Genomic DNA, 14,577 nt, shown 5'->3' on the forward strand with positions numbered 1-14,577 from the left:
AACTAATAGGGTACCCTTCGTTGTTCAGTACTTCCCAGGGGCTGAAAAATTACGCCATGTTCTTCGTGACCTGCAACACATTATCAATGAGGATGAGCACCTCACCAAGACCTTCCCCACACCTCCACTAGTTGCCTTTAAACAACCGCCAAACCTCAAACAGATCATTGTTCGTAGCAAACTGCCCGGCTCTCAGGACAACTCCATACAACCCTGTCACGGTGGACGCTGCAAAACGTGTCAGATTGTGGACATAGATACCACTATTACACGTGGGAACACCTCCCACTTTGTACATGGCAGGTACTCATGTGACTCAGCCAACGTTGTCTATCTTATTCGTTGCAGGCAAGGATGCCCAGAGGCATGGTACATTGGGGAAACCGAGCAAAGGCTACGACAACGGATGAATGGGCACCGCACAACAATCAACAGACAGGAGGGTTCCCTCCCAGTTGGGGAACACTTCAGTGATCCAGGACATTCAGCCTCGCACCTTCAGGTGACCATCCTCCAAGGTGGACTTCGGGACAGGCAGCAGAGGAAAGTGGCCGAGCAGAGGCTGATAGCTAAGTTCGGTACCCATAGGGAGGGCCTCAACCGGGACCTTGGGTTCATGTCACATTACAGGTGATCACCATTGCACTACACAGACACACAGATATTCCTACACACACACACACACACTCTCACATACACACGGACACAGGTACACACAGACATGCACACAGACACCCACACACTCACTCCCACACATGCACCCCCTCACAGACTTAAGACACTCTGCACTCACTACACACACACACACACACACACTTTCTCACACTCACAACCCCCATCCCAGACAGACACACACACAAACAGACAGACAAAGACCCACATGCACACATATATTTTGTGGGGTGAATTTGTGCTTGCAGAGTTACATTGCACTTTGCTCAAAAACTGCATACATTCATGTAGAACTCTGAGCTCAAAAATTGCATGAATTTATGTAAAACTCTGTTATCTCACTTTTTAGATTAGAATCAATCTAAACATCAGGTCATAGACAGAGAACACAGGGGGCTAACACTTTCAACATATTGTCTAGCTATCACCATTGTTAACAGCTAATCCGAGAATGCAACTTTAAAAAAAGGGTTTTGTGATTTACACATGAAAGAAGTGAAACTATCACTGTATTCCAACAGATGAAAGGCTTAACAGACAATCAATTCTTCAATGTATAATTTCAGTTACATCACACTGCAAATTTTTGCTATAAATTCTGTGTTACGATAGAGCCCTCCACAATCACCTAATGAAGGAGCGTCGCTCCGAAAGCTAGTGTGCTTCCAATTAAACCTGTTGGACTATAACCTGGTGTTGTGTGTTTTTTAACTTTGTACACCCCAGTCCAACACCGGCATCTCCAAATCATCACAATGAGGATAGCAATGCCCAATACAGTGTCAGCTTCACTCAGCGCTCTAGTTTTTAATGAAGAATGATTGATTCCAGGCTTATTCACTCAAATCCTTGATTAATCCAAGTTGCCATTCCAGTTATATTACATTATATTTCACAACATCCAAGGAGTGTTTCAGCCAATCTGTTTGTATTTTCATGACGTTAGACAAGGGAGGCTTGTGGCTAGATCATTAGGAGGACACAGTGTTCTGGTAGCACAGGATCTTTAAACTTCCCAAAACCACTAAAACGTGAAAACGAAAATTTATTATCCTGTGCTACATGTAATGTTATCGGCTGAACAAAGTGGTCATGCATTTTATTGAACACTTAGGAGTAGTGGTGCTGTTATCCTTTTGGCGGGGTAGAGGAAGGCAAGAGATATCAATAGACATTAGCTGAAAAAACCCCCAAAAACATCACTGGCATAGATCCAGGAGCACTTAAACTGTTCTATTCAGGTGGCAAACTGACAATGTCTGAAATGTTTTAACGTATTCAAAGCAATGCATTTGAACATCACCAGCTAATTAAAACGATTGTATTGTCTCTGTCACCTATCATTTGGCTGTCTACAGCAGTCAAAATGTCCTTTTTGGCAAGGAAGCTTTAGAGGCAGTATGCAAATATAAAAATTGTTAAGGTATGTTGTCAAATTTGTTTTATATTAATAAAGAAGTACTGAGTAAGTGCACAGCAACAGTGAATTTAGTAACTGAAATTGAACTAAAAGGAAGAACATTATTATAACTAAGGAATAAAAGTACCATTTTTGCTAAGGGTAGAAATACAAAGCAATGAACAATGATTACCAAGGTTCACTGAAGGCAGCTCCACAAATTAGTTCTATAGATACTGAATGACATGGTTAATCCAAGAAAGATAATTTATGATCCTACGCTCATGTCCAAGCAACAATCCTAACACGACAAATAAATGGTAGTTGTCCCAAGTATAGACAGTGTAACTTAACTGTTGTACAAGTGCAAAACAAAACCCAACTAACAGGTAATAATGTGATATAATTAAAGTACTCTTACACATGATTTAATTTGATTAGTATTGTCATTTTACTCTTCAATACCACTTAATCTAAAGATATTGTTTTATCATAAATTTTACAACATTAAAATGGTATTAATAATGTACCTCAATGACCATCTCTGTTTCAAAACGTGAAGCTTCAAAAACGCTTCACTCATTCATATATACTGTACTGTGGTCATGTGTTAACAAATTTGGTATAGCGAAGAAAGAATTTGTATTTACTGTATTTTATCTCAATTGTCAGGACTTTCCAATACACTTCACAACTAATAAGTTACTTCAAATGTAGTAATGTTGTTACATTGTGATAATCAGTATGGTTCCTGAAGGGCCCACTGACAAGAATCATATAAATAAGCAACTAATTATTTTAAGAACAGAATGTTTTCAAGGCATCAGGAGAATCCCGCACAACCATTGAACTCATTAGAATAGCCAGATGGGGTCACAGTTGAACATCTGGGATATTTGTGCCAAAATTAGAAGAGCTGTCCCACAGACTAACAGTCTGATGCAATCAAACTCATGGAGCATACCTTTTAGAAGACAGTTTTCCAAACACGACCATTACGATCCCCAAAGTATATTGTGTCTCAGTGACAGGACAGGCTAATAGAAGTGGCAGCACAGGTTATAGAGTCAGGAAGAAATTACCTTAGGAATGCTCAACATTGACTCCACACCCCCATGAAATCTCAGGTCAAACATGGGCAAGTAAACTTCCCATTCATCATCATTTAACAAAAAACTCACACCCACCTTCTCCATCCCCCCACTTCAGCTGATGAATTAGTTCTCATTGATGTTGACCACCACTTGGAGGATACACAGATTGGCAAGAGCACAGAAACATACTCTCAGTGGGGGAATTTCAATAACCATCACCAAGAAGAAATTACCAGTATCATTAATGTCCAGCTGGCCAAGCGTCACGGAAATAACTGTTAGACTGGGACTGCAGTATGTAGTAAATGAACCAACAAAACAGAAATAACTACTGGACTTCATCCTAACCAATCTACCACACATGCATCAATCCATTTCATTATTGGTAAGCATGACCATTGCAGAGTCTTTGGAAACAAAATCCCTTTCTCATACTGAGGATTCCCTTCAGTGTGTTGTGCTTCAAGGACAATGCTAATTGGAAACGTGTGATAGAAATGTAAAAAGGGCATAAATGAAGGGGTACAGAGCAGAAATTGTGTCCACTGTCCAAAGTCAACAAAACACAAATAGGATATGGTGGTAGAAGTTGGGAGCTGGAGGAAGAATAGAAGGGAAAGAAAGAAGAAAGGACAGGAGTCATGCCGAGTGTGAAGCTCAATACTGATTCTGAGAGGTGTAAAGGTGCTTAAGTGGAAAATTAGGTGTCATTCCTCCAGCTTACATCGAGCTACATTGGAACCCTGTCGCAAATCCAAGGTGTAAAATGTTAGCATGGGAGCGAAATGGTTTATTGAAATGCCAAATAACTGAAGGGTCAGTATCATATCTGCAGATAAAGAAGGAGGCTCCACAAAGTGGTCACCCAAGCTGTGTTTAGTCTTGCTAATGTAAAATGCACTGAGACCAGTGAACACACTAGACTAGATTAAAATAAGCACAAGCAATTTAAAAGGCATTTAGATGGATATATGAATAGGAAGAGTTTTGAGGGATATGGACTGGGTGCTGGCAGGTGAGACTAGATTGGGTTGGGATATCTGGTTGGCATGGACGGATTGGACCGAAGGGTCTGTTTCCATGCTGTCCATCTCTATGACTCTAACTCTAAACTGCTACTTCACCTGGGAAGTGTATTTGTAATTTTAGATGGTGAGATGACTGAGCAAGTGTTACATCTTCTATGATTACATAAGAAGGTGCCATAATGTTTGGGTGGGATGTTAAGAATGATGAAGCGGTGGACCAGGGTGTCACAGAGGGAATGGTTCCTGTGGAAATGCTGACAGTGGAAGGGATGGGCAGATATGTTTGGTGTTGGTAACCTGCTGGAGGTGGCAGATCTTGAGGAGACTAGTGGGTGAAATACGAAGGCAAGGGGAACCCTACTGTTTTGGCAAGAAGAGGAAGGGGTAAGGGCAGGAGTACAGGAAATTGGGTCAGACCTGGTAGAGGGCCTGTCGACCACAATGGGGGGAATTCTCAGTTGAGGAAAAGGAGCAGGAAACAGCAATGATAACATCATTGAGGTGTCGGAATTGTGGGAGTTTGAGTACAACCGGAACAAGAAGTGTTCCACATACCCCACAAAGCAACAGGTTTAGCTGAGACTCATGCTGGTACCCATAGCAGTACCTTTTGACTTGGAAAACGTGAGACATGTTAAAGGAAACGTTGATCAAAATGAAAACAAGCTCAGCCAGATGAAGGACGTGGTGGGGGTCAGGGATTGTTCAAACCTCTTTAAAGGAAGCAGAGAACCTTCAGACCATCGTGGGATGAACAGATTAAGAGAGTGCACATCCCCGGAGGAGATAAGGCAGCCTCTTCACTGTTGTCCAGCTGAACGAGACTGCACTTGCCTGGTTCCATTCATTGCCAAAGAATCATCTGCAGTACTTTTCTCTTCCTGCTTTTCTTCTGTTTCACCATCAAGCAACCTAATCAGAAACTATTGGTCTCAACCAATAAGTCATCAGGTGGCTGGTTGATATTCAGTGGAAGCCATTATCTTCCGTCCCCATCACAAACTCTGATGCTTAACCACGGATTCTCTTTCGATATGAACTATATCTCATTAAATTAAAATGGTGAAACATTCAAATTTGAAACATTTATTTAATCTCCACACAGAGGAAAACAGGACATACAGTAAACTTGACAGCAGCACAGGCAATTAATTTAAAATGCCTGGAAGGAATCTGTTAATCTTGAATACTCAAAATTCAAAGAAAGCAATGTATCATGTACATTGATTGTTATTTCACAGTTGTCAACATCAGGAAAATGTTGAGTCAAATTTCTGATAATGAAGTAATGGGGAAAAGATTCCCTGATTGGTATATGAACAAGGACAGACACATAAACAAATATAGAATTACTGACCGATTATAGTATAATATTACTGACCGATAATATTATACTATTATAATAATAGTATAATATTATTAGACTATTATAGTCCGATAATAGTCTAATTATCGGACTATTCGACCGATAATAGTCTAAACACACTATTAGACAACTGCCATTTGCAGTACCACTATTATTGCCAGTGATTTCAATTGATAATTACCACTGCAGTGTGTAGTAAAGCACGGACAGCATATTTCCTGCTACAGAAATGTGCATTGTTACTTTATTTATTAATGGAACTGATCAGGATTAAAACACATGGTCAATCCTCAGTAAGTGAAATCAGCTAGTCATAGAGAGTGGGGTTATTTATGTTACAATTGCATCTTTCATTGTAAATAAGCAATGCAAAACAGTGTCCCAGAGACCACAGGTTCCCCAGGTATAATCCTGAGCTTGCTGAAGAATTACCATTAAGGACAGGATCTGGCTTGGCTGCTTTGTATTCCATAGTTGTGTTACCTGCTAACATTCAGTCTATGTTCACATGATGAAGAGACAAGGTATAGAATGGCGGCTGATAAACCATGAACCTATAACAACAGGCCTAGTATCTTTAATAGAGGGCAAGAGAAAAAGGGGAGGGCGAGTGAAATGTTGGTACGGACACCGTTTATGACAACTTCAATCTATACTTTAGACAGATGGAAACGTTTCAGATCACTTTGCTAAAGCAGCATTACAATCAGGTCAGGTTTCATTCAGATGTTAAATGCAAGGCAATGATATGTGACAAAGCTTCCCTGTTATTAGGTTAGCAACTCAATAGAATAAAACAAATCAATTCCATTCTTAACAGCGTTAAAATTCAAAGTAAAATCTTCATTATTTAAAGCATTTAAAAATACATGAATCATTTCCCTGGTCAAATGGTGAAAAATTTGGTTTCTGCCATAAGGTCCCCGTTTTGTCCCCATTGAGATTTCTTATCTCATTGGTACAGCAGTAGAGTGACATTACAATTTTTATTGTCATTTCTTGGTAAGCAAAAGGAAAGATCAGCCAAGATTCTCCCCCAAATGTCATTTGGAGACATGCATGTTGAATCATAGAATCCCTACAGTGTAGAAACAGGCCCTTCAGCCCAACAAGTCCACACTCTCTCCAAAGAGTAACCCACCCAGACTTATTCCCAAATGTTTACCCCTGACTAATGCACCTAACTTACTTATCCCTGAACACTCTATACAATTTAGCATGGCCAATTCACCTAACCTGCATATCTTTGAACTATGGGAGGAAACTCGCACAGACATGGGGAAGAATATGCAAACCCTACACAGGCAGTCATCAGAAGCTGGAATCGAACCCGGGTCCCTGGCACTGTGAGGCAGCAGTGCTAGCCACTGAGCCACTGTGCCACCCTACGTGTATGGACCCTTGAATGTGAACAAGGGTGATGCACACCTAGAATGTTCCTCATAGTGAATGGACCAGTTGGATGAGACATCAGTGGTATTCCACCTCTGTAGACTTTTACCTTGGGAGATTAAATCAATGCCACAGAAGAACAGGAGGTGGTGAAGAAATAAGACTCAAATACCTATAACCACAATCTGGTACAAACTCATTGGTAATGTTATTTTAAACAGGAAAATGTTAAACAACGCTAGAGTTATAATGAACACTGAGCCAAGTTAGTAGTCACAATAGTACAACACAATATATATTAATTATTGGGGCTATTCACAATTCCTTTGTTCACACCAAATTTTCTCTAGTTACCAACAGGCGCTTTTAGAATACTAGCCCATTATGGTCCTTGATCTCTTGACTTCCAAGTCTGAAAGCTCAAATATGCATTGCCACAGTAACAGAGCGTGACTATGAAAGCAAAAATCTGTAAAAGAGAAAACAAAACTTTAATTCACTTCATCTTGATTTTAGCATGCACTGATTTTAGCATACATTTTGGAATTTGTGGGAATTCTGAGGCAGGTAACTCACCTCATGACTCCCCAAAGCCTTTCACCATCTAAGAAGGCACAAGTAAGGACTGAGATGGAATATTCTCCACTTGTCTGGATGAATGAAGCTCTGACATCATTCACATAGCTTAACACCATCCAAGACAAACGTAGCCTGCTTGAAAGGCATCCTACATAAAACATTCACTCTCTCTACTACCGATTCACAATGGCTGTGCTGTATATCATCTGCAAGATGCAGTATAGCAACTTGACTAGGTTCCTTTGACAGAACTTTCTAAACCTTCAACCTCTGCCACCTAGAAGGACAAGGGCAAAAGATGCACCGCTGAAAGATCCTTTCCAAGATGCGCACCATTCTGACTTGGAACTATACTGCCATTTCTTCAATGTTGCTGGGTCAAAATCCTGAAACTCTTCCACTTCCTAACAAAATTGAATGTGTCCATACCAACTGTGATTGTTCAAGTAGCTCACTAACACTTTCTCAAGGGAAATTAGAGATGGGCAACAAATGCTAGCCTTGTTAGCAACACTTACATCCTACCACCCCCCCCCAAAAAAAATCCATAAAACAAAACGTTTGACAAGTGGGGGATATAAGGCATCACAACAAATGAATGAAAATGCTAAAATTTGGCAAGTTTGACTCAATAATTAATACTAAATGTTTAAATGCATATACCCAGCACAATGTCCAACCTCAGTTTGGAAAAGCAAAAATTTACTTTGTGCTGAAGAATTTATGTTCCCAGCTGATGGTAACATTGAAAAGTCAGATTCCAGAGTGAAACCTAGCTTAACGGACCACAACTTTTCTTTTGCAGTTTGCAATTCAGTCACCTGGCTACCAATGTACTATCTTTATAACAAAGGTCATGAATGTAAAAGTAGGAAAATAATTTTTGAAAAAAGATTTAATGTTGTATTGTAGCACTGTCCTCACACCTCTTCAATTTAAAATTTCTTACTAAAACCTGATGAGATCACAAATGTTTCCGTTTGGTAACCTTGTGCATATTCACCATGTGGTCCTCTCCATTACTGTCTCACACAATATACAGGCATAGGCTAATCATTGGCTTTTTGTGCCTCTTTAAAACAAAAAGTTTTTTCCAGTTTCTGTACTTGGACTGCTGAAACAGTTTAAGACTTCTATCTCTCAGATGGCCTGAGGACTGCTAAAACTAAACTGCCCTTCTGCTGGTATGGATCCTCCTCTCCTGAACTGAATCTACATCTAGCCTCTAGCTTCTCTTACAGTAGGCCATAAAAGCTCAACTTAGTAAATGCTTCAGCAATTATTTTACTAGGTAGCCTGTCCATTCATTGAACAGAAGTCACGTGATTTGTTGGAAATACTGTTTTTAGCAGTGGGCAAAATCAAAGTTTCTGATCCCTGCCCCAAAAATAAAGTCACCTTCACAGAAAACCAAGTGCCCATTTTCCTCAACTTTACATTACTCTATCCTCTACAAATTCCAACTAAACAACATAAACTAAATTTTAGTCACAAACTTTATTCCTCAACCCTATTGAATTTCAGCTCCAACATTCTCATTTATGGTCTTTATTTCATGAACCAGTCAAGTTGTAGCATGAAGGGAGGTTGGGTAAGGGACTGTATTCTCCCAATTGTTCTTTTCTCACTAATGTTCTTCATCGTTCTCTTGAAGGCACTGGCTTATGCAAAGATATCACTCTGTGAATACCAATCACTTCTTTACAATAATAGAATGTTCTACCTTATTGTAGATGTGACCATTCCTCATCAATTAATTCAGACTATGAATTGCGCAGATTATTCAACCTGAGGGTATACAGACAAATCAGAAGCTCTCTTTACCAGACATCTGCATATCTACAATTTCTAACTCAACTCAATGACTGAGTACCAACATTAGAAATCATAGAATCATAGGATCCCTACAGTGTAAAAACAGGCCATTTGGCCCAACACGTCCACATCGACCTTCCGATGAGTAATCCACCCAGAACCATTCCCTTAAACTATTATTCTCCATTACCCCGGACTAATCTGCAGGAAATGCAGTCAGATCCTGCTCCTCACAGAACGAGTTAGGGAACTGGAACTGGTGTTGGATGAACTGAGGATTATTCGAGAGGCTGAGAGGGTGATAGATAGAAGCTACAGGGACATAGCTACGCCAGAGAACAGAGGTAGCTGGGTAACAGTTAGTGGGAAGGGGAGGAAGCAGGCAGTGCAGGGATCCCCTGTGGTCGTTCCCCTAAACAATAATTATACCATTTTGGATACTGGTGGGGGGGACGGCCTAGCAGGGGTAAGCTGCAGTGACCGGGTCTGTGGCGCGAGGTCTGGCTCTGAGACTCAGAAGGGAAAGGGGGAGAGGAGGAGAGCGCTAGTTATAGGAGACTCTCTAGTTAGAGGGACGGACAGGCGGTTCTGTGGACATGGGCGAGACTCTCGGATGGTTTGTTGCCTCCCGGGTGCCAGGACCATGTCTTCAGAATCCTTAAGGGGGAGGGTGTGCAGCCAGAAGTCGTGGTGCACGTTGGCACCAACGACATAGATAGGAAGAGGGGTGGAGAGGTCATTCAAGAGCTCAGGGATATAGCCTGGAAGCTAAAAGCTACGACAGACAGAGTCGTCATCTCTGGGTTGTTGCCGGTGCCACGTGACAGTGAGGCAAGAAATAGGGAGAGAGGGCAGTTGAACACGTGGCTGCAAGGATGGTGTAGGAGGGTGGGCTTCAGGTATTTGGACAATTGGACTGCATTCTGGGGAAGGTGGGACCTGTACAAGCAGGACGGGTTGCACCTGAACCAGAAGGGCACCAACATCCTGGGGGGGTAGGTTTGCTAGCACTCTTCGGGGGGGTTTAAACTAATTTGGCAGGGGGATGAGATCCAGACTTGTAGTCCAGCAAGTAGGCTAGCTGTTTGTCAGGATGTCCAAGAATGTAGGGAGGCTGTGGAGAAGGTAGCACTGACAGGGAATACTTGCGGACACAGAGATGGGTTCAAGTGCGTATACTTCAACGCAAGGAGTATCAGAAATAAGGTGGGTGAACTTAAGGTGTGGATCGGTACCTGGGACTACGATGTTGTGGCCATCACGGAAACGTGGATAGAAGAGGGACAGGAATGGTTGTTGGAGGTTCCTGGTTACAGATGTTTCAGTAAGATTAGGGAGGGTGGTAAAAAAGGAGGGGGGGTGGCGTTGCTAATTAGAAATGGTATAACGGCTGCAGAAAGGCAGTTCGAGGGAGATCTGCCTTTGGAGGTAGTATGGGCTGAAGTCAGAAATAGGAAAGGTGCAGTCACCTTGTTGGGTGTTTACTATAGGCTCCCCAATAGCAGCAGAGATGTGGAGAAACAGATTGGGAAACAGATTTTGGAAAGGTGCAGAAGCCACAGGGTAGTAGTCATGGGCGATTTCAACTTCCCAAATATTGATTGGAAGCTCTTTAGGTCAAGTAGATTGGATGGGGCGGTGTTTGCGCAGTGTGTCCATGAAGCTTTTCTAACTCAGTATGTAGATTGTCCGACCAGAGGGGAGGCCATATTGGATTTGGTACTCGGTAACGAACCGGGAAAAGTGATGGGCTTGTTAGTGGGTGAACATTTTGGTGATGGTGACCACAATTCTGTGACTTTCACCTTGGTTATTGAGAGAGATAGGTGCGTGCAACAGGGTAGGTTTTACAATTGGGGGAAGGGTAATTACGATGCTGTAAGACAGGATCTGAGGAGCATAAGTTGGGAGCATAGGCTGTCAGGGAAGGATGTCGTGGAAATGTGGAACTTTTTCAAGGAACAGATACGACGTGTCCTTGGTATGTATGTACCTGTCAGGCAGGAAAGAAATGGTCGTGTGAGGGAACCTTGGTTGACGAGGGAGGTTGAATGTTTTGTAAAGAGGAAGAAGGAGGCTTACATAAGGTTGAGGAAACAGGGTTCAGACAGAGCAGTGGAGGGATACAGGATAGCCAGAAGGGAGCTGAAGAAAGGGATTAGAAGAGCTAAGAGAGGGCATGAAAAATCTTTGGCGGATAGGATCAAGGATAACCCCAAGGCATTTTATGCGTATGTGAGAAACATGAGAATGACGAGAACGGGGGTAGGTCCGATCAAGGACAGTAGTGGGAGACTGTGTATTGAGTCGGAAGAGATAGGAGAGGTCTTGAATGAGTACTTTTCTTCATTATTTACGAACGAGAGGGACCGTATTGTTGAAGAGGAGAGTGTGAAATGGACTGGTAAGCTAGAGGAGATACTTGTTAGGAAGGACGATGTGTTGGATATTTTGAACAACTTGAGGATAGACAAGTCCCCCGGGCCTGACGGGATATATCCTGGGATTATGTGGGAAGCAAGAGAGGAAATTGCAGTACCGTTGGCAATGATCTTTTTGTCTTCACTGTCAACGGGGGTGGTACCAGGGGACTGGAGAGTGGCGAATGTTGTGCCCCTGTTCAAAAAAAGGGAATAGGGATAACCCTGGGAATTACAGGCCAGTTAGTCTTACTTCGGTGGTAGGCAAAGTAATGGAAAGGGTACTGAGGGATAGGATTTATGAGTATCTGGAAAGACACTGCTTGATTAGGGACAGCCAGCACAGAATTGTGAAGGGTAGGTCTTGCCTTACAAGTCTTATTGAATTCTTTGAGGAGGTGACCAAGCATGTGGATGAGGGTAGAGCAGTGGATGTAGTATACATGGATTTTAGTAAGGCATTTGATAAGGTTCTCCATGGTAGGCTTATGCGGAAAGTCAGGAGGCATGGGATAGAGGGAAATTTGACCAATTGGATAGAAAACTGGCTAACCGGTCGAAGTCAGAGAGTGGTGGTAGATAGTAAATATTCAGCCTGGAGCCCAGTTACAAGTGGAGTTCCGCAGGGGTCAGTTCTGGGTCCTCTGCTGTTTGTAATTTTTATTAATGACTTGGATGAGGGAGTCGAAGGGTGGGTCAGTAAATTTGCAGATGATACGAAGATTGGTGGAGTTGTGGATAGTGAGGAGGGCTGTTGTCGACTGCAAAGAGACTTAGATATGATGCAGAGCTGGGCTGAGGAGTGGCAGATGGAGTTCAACCCTGCCAAGTGTGAGGTTGTCCATTTTGGAAAGACAAATAAGAATGCGGAATACAGGGTTAACGGTAGGGTTCTTAGTGAGGTGGAGGAACAAAGGGATCTTGGGGTCTATGTTCATAGATCTTTGAAAGTTGCCATTCAGGTGGATAGAGCTTGTAAGAAGGCCTATGGTGTATTAGCGTTCATTAGCAGAGGGATTGAATTCAAGAGTCATGAAGTGATGTTGCAACTGTACAGGACTTTGGTTCGGCCACATTTGGAGTACTGTGTGCAGTTCTGGTCACCTCACTTTAGGAAAGATGTGGAAGCTTTGGAGAGGGTGCAGAGAAGATTTACCAGGATGTTGCCTGGAATGGAGAATAGGTCGTACGAGGATAGGTATAGAGTGCTAGGCCTTTTATCATTGGAACGGCGAAGGATGAGGGGTGACTTGATAGAGGTTTATAAGATGATCAGAGGAATAGATAGAGTAGACAGTCAGAAACTTTTTCCCCGGGTGCAACAGAATGTTCCAAGGGGACATAAATTTAAGGTGAAGGGTGGAAGGTATAGGGGAGATGTCAGGGGTGGGTTCTTTACCCAGAGAGTGGTGGGGGCATGGAATGCGCTGCCTGTGGGAGTGGTAGAGTCAGAATCTTTGGTGATCTTTAAGCAGCAATTGGATAGGTACATGGATAGGTGCTTAAGCTAGGACAAATGTTCGGCACAACATCGTGGCCGAAGGGCCTGTTCTGTGCTGTATTGTTCTATGTTCTATGTTCTAATGCACCTAACCTACATATCCTTGAACACTATGGACAATTTTGCATGGTCAATTCACCTAATCTATACATAGAATCATAGAATCCCTGTGGTGTGGAAACAGGCCTTTCAGCCCAACAAGTCCACATTGACCATCCGAAGAGTAACTCACCCAGATCCATTCCCCTACTACACTACATTTACCCCTGACTAATGCATTTAACCTACACATCCCTGAACACTATGGGCAATTTAGCAAGGCCAATCCACCTAACCTGCACATTTTTGGACTGTGGAAGGAAACCGGAGCACCTGGAGGAAACCCACGCAGACACTATGAGAATGTGCAAACTCCACATAGACTGCTGCCTGAAACAGGAATCGAACCCAGGTCCCTGGCACTGTGAGGCAGCAGTGCTAACCACTGAGCGACCAACCTTGCTGATCATTCCCTTTCTAATCGATTTTTTTTCAAATTTTATTTTTTGGATATGGTTAATTTTAGCAGTTTTTATTGTCCATCCTAAAGGCTTTAAAAGACAATGAGGTCAATTGCAGCATCCAAAAATCTGATCAAATAACTCAGTGCATAGAAACAGGAATACGCCATTCAGCCTCTTGAGCTTCAAGTAAATCCTAACAGATTTGTATTTTAACTCATTTTAGCTACCTTTGCTCCTTATCCCTGGGTACACTTACATAACAACAACTGGCACAGCATCTTCAAAACAGAAATAAAATTAACACAAATATCTGTAGATGCATATTTTGGTTTAAATTGCTTTTCCTTTTGGTGTCAACTTACTCAAATAGTATGCATATGCTACTGCAACTACGTTGGAGAGAGGAGCCATTGCCTTTGAATGAAAAGATGTGACTAGGGTAGGGGCCTTTTCTCCTTCAGGAATTTGGATGGGAATCTTAGCTCGTTCACAGGACTGGATAACACAGTCTGGGCTCAATAACAACTCTTCAGATGAGCTTATGTTGCGAATGGAGAGTTTGGCAAATAGAAGTCAGATTTTTAATGAGTTTGGCTCTTGTTGACCTGCACGAGGAAGAAAGTATGCGATAATTCGAAAACTGACTTACTGTGGAAGCCACCCAGCTGTTGTAGTTGTGTGTACCTTCTTGAGCTTGTTTTATTGAAATTGCATCCACAATTGAGGCTAAGAGGTACATCAAAGTAGCACTGGCATTAAAACTCAAACCCTGTAGTTAAGAGAAACAGCATTATTACCCCACTTCAGT

The 14,577-nt window shown here is 42.2% G+C and overlaps 1 protein-coding gene across 1 annotated transcript in view; it reads right to left on the reverse strand.

The window, feature by feature from the left end:
• Positions 1–5,275: 5,275 nt before the first annotated feature.
• cmtm8b (CKLF-like MARVEL transmembrane domain containing 8b) overlaps positions 5,276–14,577 on the reverse strand; it is a 67,340-nt gene continuing 58,038 nt past the window's right edge. The window contains exons 3-4 of the mRNA XM_043690243.2: positions 14,419–14,538; positions 5,276–7,420 (exon numbers count right to left, since the gene is read on the reverse strand). Of these exons, the coding sequence (XP_043546178.1) occupies positions 7,334–7,420; positions 14,419–14,538 (207 nt within the window). The 3' untranslated portion in view covers positions 5,276–7,333. The remainder of the gene's footprint in view (positions 7,421–14,418; positions 14,539–14,577) is intronic.

This window comes from Chiloscyllium plagiosum, unplaced genomic scaffold, assembly GCF_037043375.1.
Source record: "Chiloscyllium plagiosum isolate Xiang-an unplaced genomic scaffold, Cpla_swu_hap1 HiC_scaffold_5, whole genome shotgun sequence".
Lineage (NCBI taxonomy): Eukaryota > Metazoa > Chordata > Chondrichthyes > Orectolobiformes > Hemiscylliidae > Chiloscyllium > Chiloscyllium plagiosum.